The sequence below is a fragment of the Dendroctonus ponderosae genome, unplaced genomic scaffold (assembly GCF_020466585.1).
Source record: "Dendroctonus ponderosae isolate FM_Combo_2020 unplaced genomic scaffold, Dpon_F_20191213v2 Dpon_F_20191213_1, whole genome shotgun sequence".
Lineage (NCBI taxonomy): Eukaryota > Metazoa > Arthropoda > Insecta > Coleoptera > Curculionidae > Dendroctonus > Dendroctonus ponderosae.
The window spans coordinates 27,146,682-27,165,635 of NW_026017110.1; the positions used below are offsets into that span (position 1 = coordinate 27,146,682).

Consider the following 18,954-nt stretch of genomic DNA (forward strand, 5'->3'; position numbering starts at 1 on the left):
TATATTCGTCATGCAAAGGGCAACAAATTATTGAAATGTTTAAGAATTCCATTAAACCTTTTTGACGTAGCTGCAATAGGAAAAATGTATGCGCCCACGGTCTTCTATCATATATATTCTAAACAATTCTAAGTTTTATTGTTTAAAAGATTACTTACATTCTTTACCCCGAATGCGTCTTTCCTGCAACTCTTCAAATTATGCTCATAACGTTTCAATGTCCTCCTCATGCTGCATAGCTTGTGAAATAGTAGTTGTTTCCTTGGGGTCATTTTGTTCCTGCTGGTTACTCCAATCGAATGAAGCAATTCGCTTCTCACATGCAGCGGTAAACCTATTAAATACTTTAAATTAATACTTTAGAACAGCGTTTTCTTAAACTTAAGAAAAAGCTTGAACCTATAGTATGAACCACAAACTATGAAACAATCACAAGATCACTAGCAAAATCGAGTCCAACACGTGTTCTGCAAGCAGTAAAATGCAATGCAGCAAAATTCTTGTTATATAGCAACTGTTGATCATACATAAAGACGTGCTGCTGATTACAGTGATGATTAACGAAAGCCACATGGCGAGTTTCATTTTTCTTCCCGCCAACAACGCGCCTCTTGCATTTGTTTACCGAACTCATTTTGTGGTCAAGGCTATCCCATTGAGTTGTCATGGGGATGACATAGTACATCTAAACGTCAAACTATATTGCTATTTTTTTCACAAGTGGTTTTCTTCGGAAAATCCCCGGCTGTATACGCCACTAATGTTATTGATTTTTTAAATTCGAATGGCCGCTACGGCAACAACGCAATGTCATATATGTTTGGTTTGGTTGGGTAAAATGTCATCCGCAATGTAAATTAAACTAAAATTTAATATTGTTGATAAAAATATGTGGTGTCAGCTGTGTGTGCATCCTTCCTGGGTGTTGAATAACACAAAGTATCATCTTACAGGACTGGCAGGTATGCGTTTTGTGTATAAATTGGTACTCCAACATAATACGCATTTAATGGTTCACCTATTATAGACAATCAATAGTGTTTTCCCCATATTTGCCTTTGTATTGGTTTAGCAACTAAATTACGATGCTTTTCGGTAGCGTTTTTCGTGCTTAATATCGTTAACTTGTGTAATTTGTGTGGTTTTTTCTTCTTAGTGGTTTAATACAGTAACTAGGTCAATATAAATTATATTACTAAATATCAATAAACAGTGCAAAAATATATCATGCATGTCTGTATCAGCTGTAGATAGCTTATGATGTTATTTTTTTATTTAAAATAAACGATGACAGCCAAAAACATTCCATATTGCAGTAATTATACCATTCTATCTCTGTTATATCTAAGCAAAGACGTAAGCCTCTAATATTTGTTTACTCTAATATTGAATAACTTTTTTCCTACTAACTTAGTGAGGCTTACAAATCAATTTTTCATATAGTGTATAATTACTCTAACTGTTTTTGCTAGTTTTTTTTTTATCAATGTGTATATGTAATAAATTATAAGTAAGTAATGGTTTATCAGGCCGCATTTGAAGTTAACGCTCATAGATGTAAAAAAAAGCACACCGACACCACTTTGAATTACTTTAATTCCAAACACGATATGATCGATCTCATAACATCCGTCTACCAATTCGTCATCTACCAAACCTTAAGCCTTGTTCTATGTACCAGACTAACCCCGCCTAAAAGGGTTCCTATTCGGTATTTCCACACTTATCGCTATAACCTGACACATCTAATCAGTGTCCTTATTTATGGGTTTCTCTCGAGTTTATGGTCGCTCCAATGATTTGCTTTTAGAGCACGAATCAATTATCGACAACACTCGGCCATCCTGACCAATGGTCCCCAGACCCTGAACACATACTACTTACAAATAAATAAAAAAACTGAAATAAATTCAACTCAAATCAAAACAACCTTTGCAACTATACCAATATACAATAATATAGCTGTATAATGGTATTAATTTCAACCTCTAGACGTTACAGGAAATATGACTTTCAATAAAAGAACCCATGCTAAAAAAAGATATAATTTTTACAAATTACACACTTCCACAAAATTATTACAATCTTACCCATACGTCATAATCAGTGCAACTTTTGCAAGGGAGGGCAACTTCTGCCAGGGACGGCAACTTTTCCCATAACAAATGCGACTTTTGCTTGGGAGGGCAACTTTTGCTATTAACAAATGCAACTTTTGCCATACACAAATGCAACTTTTGCTATATATACTTTTGCCATACTACATACCAAATACAAAGACCTAAAAAAATAAGCGAACGAACCCAAATATCTACAAAGTAAACAAATTCAAAAAAACCAAGCGCAAACAAAATACATATTTTTCAAATTTTTTGGAGAGAGTAGATGTCATGGCGTTCTTTGTTATCTTATGGGAAAGATATAGAAAAGATAACAGATAAGTGAAAATTGGTAGAAAACCGCATTTCCGCAAGAAGCACCAATAAAAAAAGTTGTTAGCAAAGGGATTATCTACAAAGTGACATATTGCTCGAACTCGAACATGCGAGAATCTGATAAAATGACCCTTTTTCTACAAAAATAAATTGGTAATGATTTTTACTCTCAATTTGAAATTGCCTTGTGAGACAATCATATGGCAAAATATCATCGCTTTTTGTCCGACATCCTTCGTAAAAAGTTAGTCTTTTTTCGTATTTTCCGGAATATAAAAAGTTATGTTCTTGGTAAGTCGTGCTTCCCGAAAACAATTTGTTTTTTGTGATCTAGAGCGTGTTAAAATCGCTGTTATTAATTTTTTAATAACAGAGTAAATCAACAATGATTTTGCTTAAGATTAAAACGATTTTTCTTGTTTAATTAGGAGTCGAAATGTCTCCTGACTTATAAAAACGCAATGTTTTGAATAAAAAAATGTAATTTGAATTAAGTCGTATCTTTGGTTTTATTACAAAAATTAATCCCATCCGTAAATAACATAAGTTTTGGAGTTTCTCAATTTACAATATTTAATTACAAAGTAAATTAATTTCCTCAGTTTTTAATGAATACGTGCCTAATATCACCCTGCAGAAAGAGAACTAAACGTTTTTCAAATCTGTAGCTTAAGAAAATAAATCTAAAATTACTTACTCTAAATGCTCTAGCGTGCACTACTACTTACGAAACTATTTTCTTAAAATCAATTTATAAACTCAGCTGTAAAGTAACTTCGACTTTCACCAACGCCCAAATAATACATTGTTTAATTTATTGTTTGTTGTTTTTTTATTACCACCTAATTAGGAGTTCAAAGGAGATAGTTAAATATATATTGTTAAATTATGCAAATTTTTATCCTTTTACTTTTTACATTTTATTTGAAGTCTTTAAATTTTTTCTGCTTTAAGTTAACTAAAAACAAAACTGAAAATTATTAGGCAGCATTGATGGAATGGAAATTAATACTGCAGATTAAAGTCTTGCCTATTTAATTTTTTTATTTGCATTTTTATTTCAGTAAAACCAATTTTAGTGACGTAATTGTTTTCGAGAAACAAATAAATTTTCTAGCGCAAATTCCTAAGCAGATGTAATTGTTTCCTTTTGTCCTGCGGGGTATTTTTGCCAAAGTTTTGGCATGCAATTACATTGTATTTGTTTATTTAAACACGTGGAAACATTTTGCTATTAAGTTTTGCGTTGACCAGTTTGCTTCAAGAAAGTAAGTTATCAACGAAGGCAAACTTATTCTTTCTTATGTACTGACCTGATGATTATGTTCTATTTTTTGTCTAATTAGTGAATGTTATATTTAAATGTGCCGTCTAATGTAGAAAGTTCTGGTTAACTTTCTCAACATTTTGGAAAAACTGATTATTGAAAGCACTTGCGCACAGGAACTTATTAGTACGGCAGTGTTTGCATAAACAATTAAAATAAACCGATGTTGTTTGTTTATTTGACAATTCGGGTAAAAAGGTGTGGACACTAAAATCTTTTTTAGAATTTTAGCTTTATAAATACTTACTTACTACTAATTACCTTGTACCTGTTTCGTAAGATTTGATTTTATTTCCCACATTACTTTTGTTTATTAAAACTGAGCAAAACATGCGTAATGTATGAAAAGCGTGATAAAAATTTCTGAGTTTCTTGATTTAAAAATTGAGCTTGATTTATTCGAGCCTGCTCAGGGAAACGTTGTTTCCACAGTTTTCCAGTTTCCACAGTTCTTTTAACTAATTTTTATGGTAAAGATCGAGTATCACTCACTAAACACACTAAACTTAACTGGCTAATACCTGTAAGCCCAAATTTTGTTTGTTGTGCTGATTCACAGTCTAAGAAAAATAAAGCGATCGATATATTTCGATCGGACATGACTTTTTTGTGTTTTTGAATATTCTTGTATCAGATCATATCAATTAAGTAACGCTTCTAAGATAATCTGCGGAAGGCTTTGTTTATATGACTTAACTGCGTAGGCGATTTTACGCGCAGATATTTGGAATATTTGAAAGCACCAATTTGGAAAATTTGAAACTGACAAAGTGAACAAGATTACCATTTCAATTTTATTATGGTGTAATATTTCATACATTGTTAGCATTAAATCTGGACTTTTACTATTCAAATGACGGTATCGTTTTGATCAATTTTTGCTCTAAAATATATTTATGAAACTATTTCAGGTCATTTATGTAAAGCGCAGTTTTCGTGCGATTTATATAATTGCAAAACATTTGAAAACTGTTATGTTTTACAAATTAGTCAAATAAACTACTTTATAACTAGTAATTATTACCATTTTAGTAAAATCTGAACTAATTTTAGAAATGGTATAATTAATCAGCAAGATGAATATAATGCGAAAGCTGAGGAGCGCGGGAGGCACCGCAAATGCCTCTGTTGCGGAAAATTCAGGAGATACCTCATCATCCCACACTCAACTGGGATTAATGCACCTGAAGAAATTGTTTTTGGAGTATATGCACCCTCCTCAGCCACTGTCCGATCAGGAGAAGGATGATAAGTTATACAACATGTTACCATTGTTTTGCAAAGTAAAGTTTCTGTCTGCAGACCATTTTTACGGGATGTAACCAGGTTGCTTTATAGGTGTTTGGAGCTAGTCCGTCGTGTGACATGAATGAGAAATTCTGGGACATTTTAGCCTTTTGCCAGCAGGTATCCCTTTTAATGGTCTCAGAAATCAGAAAGCGCGCTTCCAATCAAAGTACCGAGGCCGCTAGTTCGGCGATTGCTACATTTTTAGAAATAGAGAATTGTGAAGAATCGAGTAATGGTTGGATGCTCTTGTCCACCTTGAATCTCTTGGCTGCCGGCAATATAACCTTAATTCAGGTAGTAAGATAATTTAATTTCGGCATCGGTAATTTGGTATTGACTGTGTTCCCAAGTAAATTAATTTTTTTCCTTGATTAAATAAAAGTCGAGTGTTATTTTCTAATCCTTGGACTATTCAATATTATTACTTAAAAGCCTGAGTGACTGTAGTATGACCAAGTTTGTTCATTGAATGCAAACAATAAAATACAATTTGTATTTATTTAATAGTGTTTTATTTGCAGAGAATGTAAAATCTCACTGAACGGAGGAAATTAGGCTTTGATTTTATTTACAGTTTTTGGGCTCTTTTTAAATTCCCTGTGAAATTGCAATACAATTTTGTAGTATCAGTTTTGATTATTTTCCTGTTGATTTGTATATTAGGGGTTTTATGAAACTGTCTGTATAGAAGCAAGTCTGCTTAAGATGTGTGCGCAAAAACTTATGCATGCAAAAACTCCTTTGCATTTTTAAATTGTTGATTCTTTTAATATTTGTTAATATGGCTCATATCGGTTTTTAGGTAATGTCAGAAGTTTCTGTCCCTTCCACTTTAGTGAAATGCTTGTACATTTTTTTCGACTTGCCCTTGATTCCCGAAAAGGAATCTAATACCAAAGATTTTAATAGTGATTTTACACGCCAGGAACGTAGGATTCTGCTTCAGAAAATATTTGTTCAGGTAAGATTTATATCTAAGATCAGTTCAAGTAACAAAAGACCAAATTACCTTTGTGGAGGGTTTTTCAGTAGAAAGTTTGCAAATTGTGCAAAAAAAAATTGTTGAGAATTACTTTTATTGTTAAGGAGAAAAAAACGTCTGATGTTTTACTTAAAATTTTCAAAATACAAAACCTTGAACATTTTCATACATTGTTTTATTAACCCTTGTTCTCATATTAACAAACAAACAACTATTTACTTTTTCAATCTTTTCCTCATAAACCATTTATTTTCTATTCAGCTGCTTGTTCGGCTATGCAGTCATAGAATACCTGCAGAAGAGCTGGCTAAAAAGGACGATTTAACTTTATTATTTTCTGCCATTACGTCCGTGTGTCCGTCATATAACGTAATGTGGCGAAAGAGTGCTGCTGAAGTGCTAATGACTTTATCCAGACATGGTCTAACTCCTCCAGTAGTTGGATACATACACAGTGAGTTCATGCTGAAAATTTCCCATATTTAAAGAACTGTTTAACACTTTGTATTTATTCCGTAGACAAATCTTGTGTGGCGCTCTGCATAGACAATATGAAAAAAGTACCTGAATTAGCACCTTTGGAATTAGTAGAAATGTTTGTAACAGTATTCTGTTTCCTGAAGGATTCAAGCGATGTATCTTCGACGTTGTTAGATGATTTTCGACAAGCTCAAGGCTATGCGTTCTTATCCGAGTTCTTATTGAAGTACGTGTGTGATTTAAAGCAAGTAAATTTTATTCAGCTGGTCCATAACAATAAAATAAAATTGTTATAAATCATAACAATATAGGAACAATGTAGGAAGTTACTGAAGGGAAACCTTTACAAATTGTCATCACGACCGCACTTAGCTTTTTTAGCATTTATGATCTCCAAATTTCCTTTAACAACTGGATATTTTACAAAATCCTGTTGATTGTTCCCAAAAGAATTTAAACGGGAGCATCAAAACGTATGTAACTAATATCTTATTTTTAGATTAGAACATGAAAAGTCCGCTGAAGCACAAGAAGCGATTCGAAATTCAGTCCTAATGATCACTTCCTTGTGTATGTGTGGTTATATCGAACTGAAACCTTCGCAAGCCTCGACAGGATCATTATTTTTAATGCCTGGCTTCATCTTGCCACAGCCATCTGGCAGAGGTGCCAGTGTTAGAAATATCCAAGCATTCCACGTTTTGCAAAATACGTTTCTAAAATCCAATTCGACGCTAGTATGCGGCACGATTCTGGACGCCATTTCAAGCATATATCATTCCGACAATGCAAACTATTTTATCCTGGAAAACGAGAACACTCTAAGTCAATTTTCCGAAAAAATCCATCACAAACCGGCAGAAGTGCAGAAGAAAATGTTTGAGCTGATTGAATTCCTGGTGTTCACTCTCAATTTCGTTCCATGCAAGGAATTAATATCAATGTCAATTTTTCTAAAGTCGCATAGTCTTAATCATGCAGAATGCAGCATATTATGCATGAAAACGTTGCTTAATATCTTGAAGCACAATGTGATTTTCAAGGATGTTTATCGCGAAGTTGGTTTGCTGGAAGTTATTGTAACCCTGCTCAGCAGATACGCGAGTTTTCTGGAGAACAAAAAAATTGGCACAAATAAGGGAAAAGACTATGTTATGCCTCCAGGACAGGAGAAGTTAGGCGGTATGATAATAGAAGCCATTATTCTTCTGTTATCTGGAAATATATCCAACGCAACTGTGCTAAGGGAATGTGGAGGTGCGAAGTGTGTACATGGACTTGTTCAGTATCTGGATTGCAGGTAACGAATTTACCAAATTTATACTTTTTTAAATAACTTGATACATTTGTATACGTTTGACTAATTAATGTGCGCATTGTTATACTAAAATGTATCTTGGGAAATGGTTCAGGTACTCCGCACTAGGTATTATCAAAGAATTAGTACTTACAAGTGGAGGAGATGACGATATGGGCCACTTATTAAACACGTTACAATCTGCCACTCGAACGGACCTAAGTTTAAAAATTGATATTCTGGAAGCACTGAAGATATGTTTAAAAGAGTCGCACCGAACCCGCACAGTCTTCAGAAAGGTAAGTTCAAAACGTTAACGCGCAGAATTGTAAAATAAAGTCAGTGTTTGGGTTTGTAATATTATTGATGTTTGGGATTATTATTAATAGTTTTTCACGATTTTTGAACCAGAATTAATTTTAGGCAAATGGTTTTATATATGTAACCAGCGTATTAGTTGCTTTAGAAGGCCGGCTAAGCAAACCTGAAACAGATGCTCAAGTACTGCAATTGCTTGCTCTTGTTTTCCAAACCATATGCATTGCGATGAGATTCGAACCGGCAAATGCCAAATTTTTCTACTATGAAGTGTGCCGAACCAGTTTATGTGACACCTTAAAATTATTGGGGTGTTTTTCGTCCGAAAAAGTCGAGAAAATAAGCGAAAATGATTTCGAACCCTCAACCAATGATCATCATGATGTGTTTCACAATTTATTTGTTGGTCCAGTGGTCAATGTTAGGTAAGTTGGTTTCGTAAATTTAGCGAAGCATTGGAAATTTAAAATATGTATGTACTTTTTGCAGCATTCCAGATGGGATTTCAGCTCCTTTGGCCTACACTACTATCGTATATCGATTAATGTACGACTTGGCTTTAGATCTTTATGATAGAGCTAATATGAATACTGCCATGTATGCAATTAAATCGCCTCCCTTGTCTCGTGAACAGAGCTTAACACAGGTAAAAAGTTAATTTAATGCGCTCCTTGATGTGAATGTTATTTTCTTGAATTGCCTTTAGGGTGATTCTGATGGAGCAGTCAAAAACAAGCGAACAAGCGTTAACAGTTTAAATTTTAATCCTCCATCCCCTGAACCGATTATAGTTCATCCCGGGGTAGTTATATGCATGTACCAGCTATTGCCCTGTATACAGGTAGGATTCTTATGGCGTTAAATAATACTTTGTTGATTCAGATTGGCAATGTGTTTCAATTGCAGGATAAAGACTTTGAGACGCATTTAAGTCTGCAGCTTTATCTAGCCGAAGTGATAAAGTCTTTAGTAAGGAGTGAAAGAAATCAGCAAGTTATGTGCGATAAAGGTTTTGTCAATTATATTTTGGAAATAGGTTTTGCGGCGTTACAAAACGAGTCCCACCCACTACACGGACATATGCAGTACATGTTGGAAAGGCTGGCTGCGCAAGCACTGGAATCTATTGACTTGAGAACATTTCTGCGGTATTTATTACGATCTTATTATTGTTTTAGATCATTGCCGGAACAAATTTCATATATGTATTTTACTTCTGCATCGTTTTTGCAGATTTGGAAATCCCCTATGCTGCTTGCCCTTGGGTTCTACAGAACAAGGAGGCGGACCAGTTCCTTTAACCCGCATCAAGACAATTGTATCTATGACCACTCCCAAAGATTTCCGCGCTCAAGCATCATATACTTCGCCTCCTTTTATCGAATTTGATATGTCTGCTGAGGGATTTGGCTGCTTGTTTTTACCGAGTATTGCTCCGCAATCTCTACCAGCCGCTAGTGTGGTTTCCGGTGTAGAAAGCTGTGTTTTGGGAGGTATTGGATCAGGTTAGTTACTTGAAGCGTCTACATTTTGAAAGTTACTATTCATTATAAAGTGTGATGGTATTAAAGAAAATTGGTACTTGATTCCAGGAGACCGTTTGTTTCCCCCCCAAACGGGTCTGAGTTATTCTACATGGATTTGTGTTGACAAATTCTCAGATCCAAGAACCGATCCGCACTCAGTTCATTTGCTCACTTTGGTGCGGAACTACAATGGTGGCAAAGACGATGTGGTTTGCTTGTCTCTAGTTCTTTCTACTCGAGATAAGGCAATTATTGTGTCTACAAGGGAAACGCGTGTACCAAACAGTAAGTCCTTTAATTTTTCATATACAGGGTATTCGGAAAATGCGTTACGAAATTTTTAAGGGTAATTCTACAAGCTAAAATAATGGTAGTAACGTCATGTAACAAAAATTGGAATTCTGAATATTTTTCGAGTTACAGCTCATGAAACGTTTTGTTTCTTTTTATTTTTGACGTATTCTGAACATTTATTCGCGAATCAAACTGATAATTGGAACAAAGTCTAGTATTCTCTAACTTTCTGATAAAAAAATGTTTCGCCACTTCGCTACTAGATTGCACTTTACCTGAAATTCAAATTTAATTTTCCGCATATCTTTTTTGCAGGCCAAATATCACAGCAAGTACTCGTAATATGCGAATTTAAAGATTAGAAAATACTAGACAAAAAATCTGCTTCACTAATACGAATCGCTGCAAATCAAACCATCTGGTATTAAAATACACCAAATTTGACAATTCATAGTAGTTATTGTATTACTGTTAAATGTATACTTTTTGCTCTAAACCACTAATGGAACGAGAATATTCAAATGTTGAGTAGCGTGATATGCATTTGTGTTCTGGGAAAGCAAATGGAAATGCGGAAAAGGATAAACGTGTATCGTCATGTTGCGGCGTGTTCCACGTGTACAAACCTTTAACGCCAGTGAAAGTTGCTGAAAAGGCGGTTATGGGGGTAGATTCCTTTAAAAATAATAATGGTGATTAAGTAAGACCAAGGCAAGTTAGGACTGGTGATAGAGAAGAAAGGATTTTTGAAGAAGTATTAGAAAATTCAGTCGCGAATAGAGGGAAAATAGCATTTCAAGAAGGCACCGCTTCTTGTACAGTTGGGAAATATTCTTCACTAACAGCACCTGTACCTCTTTTATTTAAAAAGTTCAGTCGCTATATGAGGGTGATGCTCAATTACGAGTATTTATGTGCATTCTTGTTTTAGAAAAACATGAAGATAATAATGAGCTTATCAAAATGATAGCATTTACGGATAAGCAAGATTTACCCGAGACGGGATTATAAAGTTTTGCAATAGTCGTCAATGGACTTATGATAATCCCCAAGCCATCACAGAAAGACATCCTCAGCGCCGGTTTTATTTAAACGTATGAGCCGGGAGTGCGGGATCACCTAATTTCTTTGATGGATCGTTAAACCGGAACAGTTTATTTGGACTTCCGTCAAAATGTACTTCTAGATTTGTTGGAAAATGTTCCTCTACAAACCAACTTAACTCTTATCTCAAGGGTGCGGTGGTCCATTATTTAGACCATCTGAAAAATTTAAAATACCAAATCTCATACTATGAGATTATATAAAAATACCAATAGCATAGTAAAATGTAAATAAAAAGGGTGGTCCCACCTGGGGTGTAACTTTGTTTAAAATCTGGGCTCCAGTAATAAGCTCCTTCCGGGAGAGAATCCCCGAAATTACCATCCACTCAAAGGCAATCAAATCAAAAGCGAGGCTCTAATCAATCTTTTACTCCATTAACAATTTCATTATTATTCCATGCACATATTAATTGTTAGACCTTATAGGAGATTGGGAGCCGGATGGTTCAGGGGAATATGGAGCCCGAGTTTGGTACCCGGATCTGCTAAAAGAAGCCCAATGGCATCACATAGTAGTTGTATTGAACCGAGCTGTACTGAAAAATTCGTCATTTTCCTTGTACATTGATGGTCAGCAAGTCCACTCACAGAAAATGCATTACATTTCTCAAAGTCCTGGCGGGCCCGCTGTTAACATGAATACTGCCACTTCCGTGTATGGGTATATTGGCACTCCACCCGCTTGGCGTCGATTTTCGAAGTTGTGCTGGAAGCAGGGGTCTTGCCATTTATTTGAAGAGGTTTGCCAATATCAGTCTCTAATTGCAATGTGTAATAAATTAATTTTATTAAACAATAGGTGTTGCCTCCCGCAACAGTTTCCCAAATGTACCAATTGGGACCTCACTATATGGGTTCATTCTTAGCACCGAATTTATTAGCAGCTGACACAGTTCCGCTTGTAACCGAAGAAAAAGTTGTGTTTGGCCTGAACGCCAAAGCTGTGTCTTGGCAAACGTTGAACAATATCCGTAAAGTTTACAGTAGATCAGACAACAAGTCTATTGGTAAGTACCAGCATCACTTTCCTTATAAAATTTACTTTTAGAATGTTTAGATATTGGAATTTTCAACCCCTTGAATTTTTGTAGCGAAGCAACTGGGCATGTCTAGTCGCGAAAGTGCCACCCCTATAAGGGTACTACATAATTCGGCAGGTCATTTGGCTGGATCTGCCAGAACCTTAGGCGGAATTGTAATAGGATACTTAGGTATTTACCTTTTTGGATTTTTTGATTAAATTTTATTATTCATTGTTGGGTTTTTTGCATTGTAGGAGTTCGCGTGTTTTGCCCAAGACCTGTGGCGACTACGATTGATACGATAGGCGGTTGTTCAGTTCTACTGGGCTTAATAGCAATGGCCCAAGATCAGGAAAGCCTCTATGCCGGCGTTAAAGCTCTGGTTTGTGTAGTAAGAAGTAATAAAGTATCACAAGCCGAAATGGACAGACGGCGGAGCTATCAGACTTTGGCTATGTTGTTTCGACGGAAAAGACATTTGCTCAATTCACATATTCTACATTTAGCCTTTGGCTTGGTAGGAACAGTGGACAGCGGACGGTAAGTTAAATATAGTATGCAGGGTAGACAAGGTTGTCTGTGACTGAACCTGTACAAAAAATTTATGTATTTTATAAATGGGTTGATCTTGTTATACATAAATATTACCTTTTGTAAACATTATTAAATTAGGTATGGGTTAAAATCTATTGCGATTGAAATCAATTTACGTGGACTAAGTTTTTATAAAACTCTAAACCTTTCTACTTTTAGAAAATGCCGGCATATTCACTATACGGAAGGAAATGAAAGTCTGCAAATTATCTTAGACCTCCCAGATCGTGCAAAAATGAAGCTTTCGAAGCATTAAAATCATTTAGTTTTTTTTATCCCTAGAAAACTCATATATTCGATTAAAAAATCAACCTACTTAAAACAGGCATATTTCCTAAGCGAAAGGAAATGGTGCAAATTTGAATCGTTAGAAGCTTCGAAATCACCAAGCGTTTTTCTATACCTTGAAAACGCATATATTCGTTTCGTGAATCAATCAAGTCTTTCGGCGACTTTAATTTTTTTTATTGAAATTTCGTCTCTTTTAATTAACGATGTTTATCTTAACGGAATTAATAACATTATATGCTCAATCGATTAAAAAAATATCTTATTTTAAATCTATAGTAAAAAATTCTCTTATTCTAGGCTTATTTTAAACCAAATTCTATTTTAAGTCTTTTTATTGTCTGGCGAGTTGGTTCAGTTGAATACATGTGTAGGAATTGTTCAAGATCAGCTCATTCGTAACACTGTTTTTTTTTTATGCCAAAACAGGTCCACTCTGTAAAAACTCAAAAATGGCACAACTATGTTTTAGGAAACATCTTATTATTTAAATCTTTGGAATGAAGCACTAGTGTTATGTTTCAGAGAATCATCAGCCATTCCAAATAAAACCGCCTTTCAAGACTTACTTTGCGATCTAGAAGTATGGCATGAAGCTCCTGGCGAACTCTTAAGGTCCCATTTGGAACATTTGTATGAGTTAGTGTATGAATCTAATGAAAAGAAATATAACACTTGGGTCATGCGGGATTTGGGTTTGGTGGAAAAATTGTTGCATATCACTCCGGATGTTAAACATGCTGCTACGAGACAGGTAGATTTACACAATGATATTAGGATCTGAAGATTAGCAATATAATTTCTTTTTTTATTCCTATGTAGTATTGTGAGGTGTGAAGATTTGATTTTAATTTTCAGGTTCTGTTTTCGCTTCTAAGCACTCTTTTGGGAAGTCAGCCTAGACCCAACGACCTTTTGCTGTTTGGCCAATTTATCAGTTCAACATTACCCCGCATTGCTGCTCAAAATGAAAAAAACATATCTCTTAAAGAAGGAGAACCGGAGTGTGAAAACATTTTGTTGAGAAATAGGTACCTAATATTTGACCAAAAGATCCGGAAAATATTGACTTAAAAAGTTGGTTAAAAAGTAATTATTATTAATTATTAATAATTAATAATAATTACTTTTTATTAGTAATTATTAATAATTAATTAATAGTTATAACATACTTTTCTTCCATCCAGGTGCCTCAATGTTCTTCATTCGCTGGTGTTTTCAAGTCGCAACCAAGTGGGTGAAGAAATAACAAAAGTCTTGGGATTCGATTGGCTTATATCATTCATGCAGCCAGAAATCCATTCGACTAGTTGTCTATGGGCTTTTCGAATTTTGGTAGCGGCATGTTCAAGTCCATTTTTGATTTGCAAGTGAGTTAAATGAGATAAAAAATGCTGTATTGACACAGAAGATTTAAGTATGTTGTTAGGCTAGTACCGACACGAATTTTCATATGGTAAAATACATTACTTTAATAAAAAAGGCAAGGACCAGGTGCAAAATGTTGCTGAGGTCCCAACTTAAAAAAAAATTTAAACACCAAAACACTGGAAAGGGTGAAATGGGGATGCACTTTAGGAGTTGAAAACTGGTTTTTTTTTTCGATTCGCAGCGAAACGTGGCATCCTAGTGGAAAACATGGCAGAGGTGTAGATAATAACGAAATCTAAAATTTCTGTACTTAACACTTTTTACAAACCCTCAAATTACCCGTCAAAATCGCGCAATATCTATTTTTTGTATTTAATTTTTTTTAAAAATCATGAAATTTTTGTCACAGTTACAACTTGTCTTGATTTAGACATGTTGCATTTTAGATTCCGAGACGGGACCAGCAATGGTGGATGGTTACGTTACGCTGAACAAGTAGCGCACAATAAAATGGCTGTTGTTCTAGGATGTCCGCCACATTCACCTCTATCAACTGGTGAATACAAGTCTGAAGCCCTCCATATTCCGGGCTTTCAGTACTTGTATTGGTTGTTGCCATCTCACCTAGATATTCCAGAAGTTTACTTTCTTTTAACGGCCTTAATGATGGGCCAGCCCGCTAAATTATTACCTGCAGATACTAAGTTTGACTTGGACACGGTATGGGGATTCTTGTGGGGAAGTTCTGTGAATAACCAACCCATCAACAGCGTGGTTCCCAGAATAACGCTTAGTTCAGACGCTGTTGTTGTTCTTCTGGGAATGATGAGGGCACTTCTTCATTCAGATCAAGCTACTTTGCCAGAGTGGCTTCAAGATCACACCACTTCAATTGTGCAGGTGAGTGGTGGCAAATTTGTATTGGGGAAGAGAACGAATTTGTGTTTTTGAACAGGTTTTGTTCCAATTATATCACAATATGCCGGAATTTATGCCCATTTTCATGTCGTCTGAAGTACTCAGTGCTTTAGCTAGCACTCTATTTCCGTTGCCCGCTCGATCGTCTGAAGATAGTGCTGAAAGTAGTGGGGCTTCCACTCCCGCTGAAGAGGGTGGAATGATGATTGTTCCTCGGTAATTAAAATTCACATGATTATTTCAGTTTTTAATTGCAATATTTTTAGATCACCGTCAGAAGATGAGCCGTTAACCAATCATCCAGCGCGCCAGTTTGTGATAGATTTTATTAGGGTTATTGTGGTCGACTCTTTAAGTCTATCCAGTACTGGCAAGGCGTCTCCAGTTATCGATTTGGCTCTTGATGCCTATCCAATTGATTCGAGTAATTCCCAACAAGTCGCCTATCAGACGGAAGTAAGCAGTTAATAAATAAAACTAAAATTTGTTAATTATGCAGATTTTTTTCAATATTATACGACATAAAAATGCGGTTTTATTATAGGTGTTGCTAACACTTATGGAGCATCTTCTAGCTGCAGATATGCTTGTTGGTGACCAGGCGGCCATTCCAATAGTGCCATTGGCTAGTGCACACATTCAACATGTTGCGCCTAATGTTATATATTTAGCAGCGCGTATATTGGATAAGCTATGGCAAGGGGCGTTGAATAGGGATCCTCATGAGGTTTTCGATTTTATAGGTAAGAAATGATTTGTTTTTATAAAAAATAATCGGTAGTGAAATTACAGTGAAAGCACCGATTAGCGGACAATTACGGTTCCACAAAAAATGTCCGGATTTGGGAGGTGTCCGCGTAATAGAAATATGTATTTAATTAAAATTATCTTTCAATTTAATTAATCTCTTAGGTCATCTACGCTTCTTAAAGTCTTGTCCGGTAAAGCACTAAATAAAAGTCCGCGTTGATAACCTCCTTCCAAAACATCCAAAACGGGGAATTGCGAAATATGTGAAAGAATTCCCGGAATGAAACTGGCTTATTTTCGATAACGGTTTTATTCGTCGGCGCGTATTAGCGCTTAGTGTCCGTTTATAAGATTTTCTTAATTTCTCTTCTCTGGACGAAATTCATTTCCAAGAAAAATGCCCGCTTAAAGGTTTGAGCGGGCTTTGAGTGTAGTTGATAAACACGAGTTTTTTGCAGCATAAAGTTAACACTATTAAAGCAGAAGCGTAGTGTTAATATGTTGCGATTTGATAAGTTTGGCCATGGTTTCTCAATTGTAGAATGTTAAACTTAGAAACTAGAAGAAATACTTTTATGTCGTTTTTGTATTTTAGTGAAATTAATTGGGCAAGCGAAAAGAAGAACTGGAAATTTGTCCTTAGAAGGCCTGTACCATTGTTTAAATAGAAGCATTTTGTTTCTATTATCCCGAAATACCGACTCTATTGCCGATCAAATGTCTGTTTTAGAGGCATTACATAAGTTGACAACCAACAGGTAATATTTAGGGAGAAATGCGTACTTTTTAACATCCTAAATATTTACGCGTTATAGAGTATCTTTAGTTCTTGTCAAAAATTTGGTTTTACGTTTAATCTACGATTTGAAAATAAAATATCTTATGTAAGGAACAATTTACTAAATCTAGCTCGGAATCACTTGTTCTAACAATACAAATTTCTAATGTTTTATTGTTATAGATTAATCGTCTTTGGTGCTGGAAATCACGAACTAGACTTTATTGGATGTCTTACTTATTGCCTTTTGCAACTGACTGCCGATATGCGAATTACTTTGGAAACGAATAATGCCAACTCCATTCCACGAACAACGTGGCACGTTAATCCAGGTCAAGATTTAGAGTCGCGAGATGAACTATTAAATGCCCATCAAGGTAAGTAATAATATATGTCCAGAGCCATGTATACAAGCTGTTCCATGCGGAAGGGGCATTATTTTAACCACATATTCTACGTCCGAAAATAACTCTAGTTTGCTATATAAAAGATAGCTCAAAAATGCTTCGTTACCGACTTACAGGGCGTTGAACTTCAATTTAAAAATGAAAAATTATAAATTTCTCCTAAACTCATATCCATATTTCAACGAAATTTTCCAGTAATCAATAGCTAGGGAAACGCATGTTTTGCAATAAAATAATTTTGTTAAATTTTGCCGTTGGCGTGCGCACCTGCCGGCTATCGAATTTGTTAAAGAAAAAAGTTCTGAGTTCATGAGAGAGGCACTCTGGGTATTGAATTTGTTGCCCCTGGTGCGGTTATAATCCTCACCAAAATTATTGTTTAAAGAAGATCTCTAATCCTGCTCCATTTTTTACTTTGAAATTTTTGTCTTATGTTGTAAAAATAATTCGGCCAAGGGGAGTCCTAAGCCCCAGCTCCTTTACTTTCTTGCACTTGAAGTTCTTAATCCCATGTTGTCATAATTCCACAATATTCCTGAAATTAGGAGAGACGATAGGGGATTCCCTTGACCAGCGCTATTAAATAGTTAATTTCAAAGTTGGTTATCACGAATCTAAGCATGAAAAGGGGTTGCTTCGTAAGCTCAGAGCCTTGTACCTCTTTGGGCGAATGTTGTCTTCATCGGCAACAAAGTAGAGGCGTAGGACAAGGAATAAGCACGCTGGGAATCTAAAAGAATATGGTTTTTAATTAACCGAGAGTAAAACCTTAAATTTTAAATAAATAAATAAAACCAACAAAAGAAACGAAAATAAACGAAATAAAGCTCTTTGATTTATAAAAACAAATTGAATTGAATAACTGAATAGAATAAAATTATTTAAAATAGCAGTGTAGCGCGGCGGCCAAAAAGGGAAACAATTAGCTCCATGAAGAACGTGGAAAAATGAATCGCCGAAAGTTCGGTATCTAAAAAATCTAGTCAATTATGCGTTTATCGGTCAAGAAACTATCACTTTTTCGAGCATAATATTAGAAAACTATTCGTCGTTCATCAAATTGCCAAAATAGATTAAAACATTTTAGGTCGAAATCTCATGGCTACTGCTGCCATAAGAGTTTGGGAAGAACTATATGTATGTAAAAAGCCTGCTATTGAAGAAGTATTCAAAGTCACATTAGCTTCACCCAATTTAAATGCCAAGGCGCCAGATTTAGTGGGTGTTAGAGAACAAATTTATGACGCTGCTGTAAAATTATGGCTCAACTATATTGAGAGTGAAAGAAAAGCCGCTTATAAGGTTTGCGTTTTTTATGCAGTTTCTGTGGTTCTTTTACCGTAAGATGCCTTTTATTTGTAGGTTCCTTGGGAACTGCACAATCAACTTCAGTCAAAGATTCACAAGGTAACTGGTGGTTTAACACGCTTGGCTAGTCGAACAAAAGTAAGAAAAGATGAAATGACCAGAATTAGAGTCAATATTAGCCGGAAGCAAGCGCTCAATTGGGTGATAAGTCATGTCGGGATTATATCTGATTTAGTTGAAATGCGGCGACAGCAGCATCAAAATACTACTCAGCATACGCAAAGGTGACTTTAATAGGGGGCGATTTTTCTATTTGCTATAACTTGAAATATTCACTTTAGGTACATGCATCAAGAATGGCTTCAAACCGAAACTGAATTGACGAGGGAACGAGGTTTATGGGGCCCAGTTGAGTCTTGCCATTTAGATAAATGGATGCTTGATATGACCGAAGGACCACACA

At 35.4% G+C, this 18,954-nt stretch overlaps 1 protein-coding gene and 2 long non-coding RNA genes across 7 annotated transcripts; 1 reads left to right on the top strand and 2 right to left on the bottom strand.

Annotated features, from left to right (window-relative positions):
- Positions 1-91: 91 nt before the first annotated feature.
- Positions 92-629, bottom strand: LOC125503118. Of its 2 annotated transcripts, none has more exons than XR_007280696.1 (2): positions 528-629; positions 92-334 (listed from the first exon to the last, which is right to left on the bottom strand). It is a non-coding gene; the product is annotated as an uncharacterized LOC125503118 (long non-coding RNA). The 2 variants fall into 2 exon arrangements; XR_007280695.1 differs by lacking the exon at positions 528-629 and adding an exon at positions 400-521.
- A 93-nt stretch (positions 630-722) lies between these two features.
- On the top strand, positions 723-18,954 carry LOC109532845 (WD repeat and FYVE domain-containing protein 3; the record flags this gene model as incomplete). 4 transcript variants are annotated; one of them, XM_019897909.2, is given in 30 exon segments in its annotated part: positions 723-962; positions 4,816-5,045; positions 5,101-5,346; positions 5,855-6,013; positions 6,296-6,488; positions 6,554-6,740; positions 7,014-7,814; positions 7,927-8,110; positions 8,235-8,554; positions 8,619-8,775; positions 8,836-8,970; positions 9,036-9,277; positions 9,363-9,634; positions 9,722-9,940; positions 11,473-11,795; positions 11,855-12,062; positions 12,147-12,266; positions 12,332-12,617; positions 13,485-13,713; positions 13,818-13,990; positions 14,147-14,329; positions 14,777-15,230; positions 15,286-15,464; positions 15,515-15,704; positions 15,793-15,991; positions 16,594-16,756; positions 16,960-17,153; positions 18,271-18,485; positions 18,546-18,775; positions 18,833-18,954. In XM_019897909.2, coding segments are annotated over 29 exon segments (6,790 nt in total), but the record flags the coding sequence as incomplete, so codon positions are not given.
- On the bottom strand, positions 1,579-2,411 carry LOC125503126. The gene is made up of 2 exons (XR_007280700.1): positions 2,091-2,411; positions 1,579-2,031 (listed from the first exon to the last, which is right to left on the bottom strand). It is a non-coding gene; the product is annotated as an uncharacterized LOC125503126 (long non-coding RNA).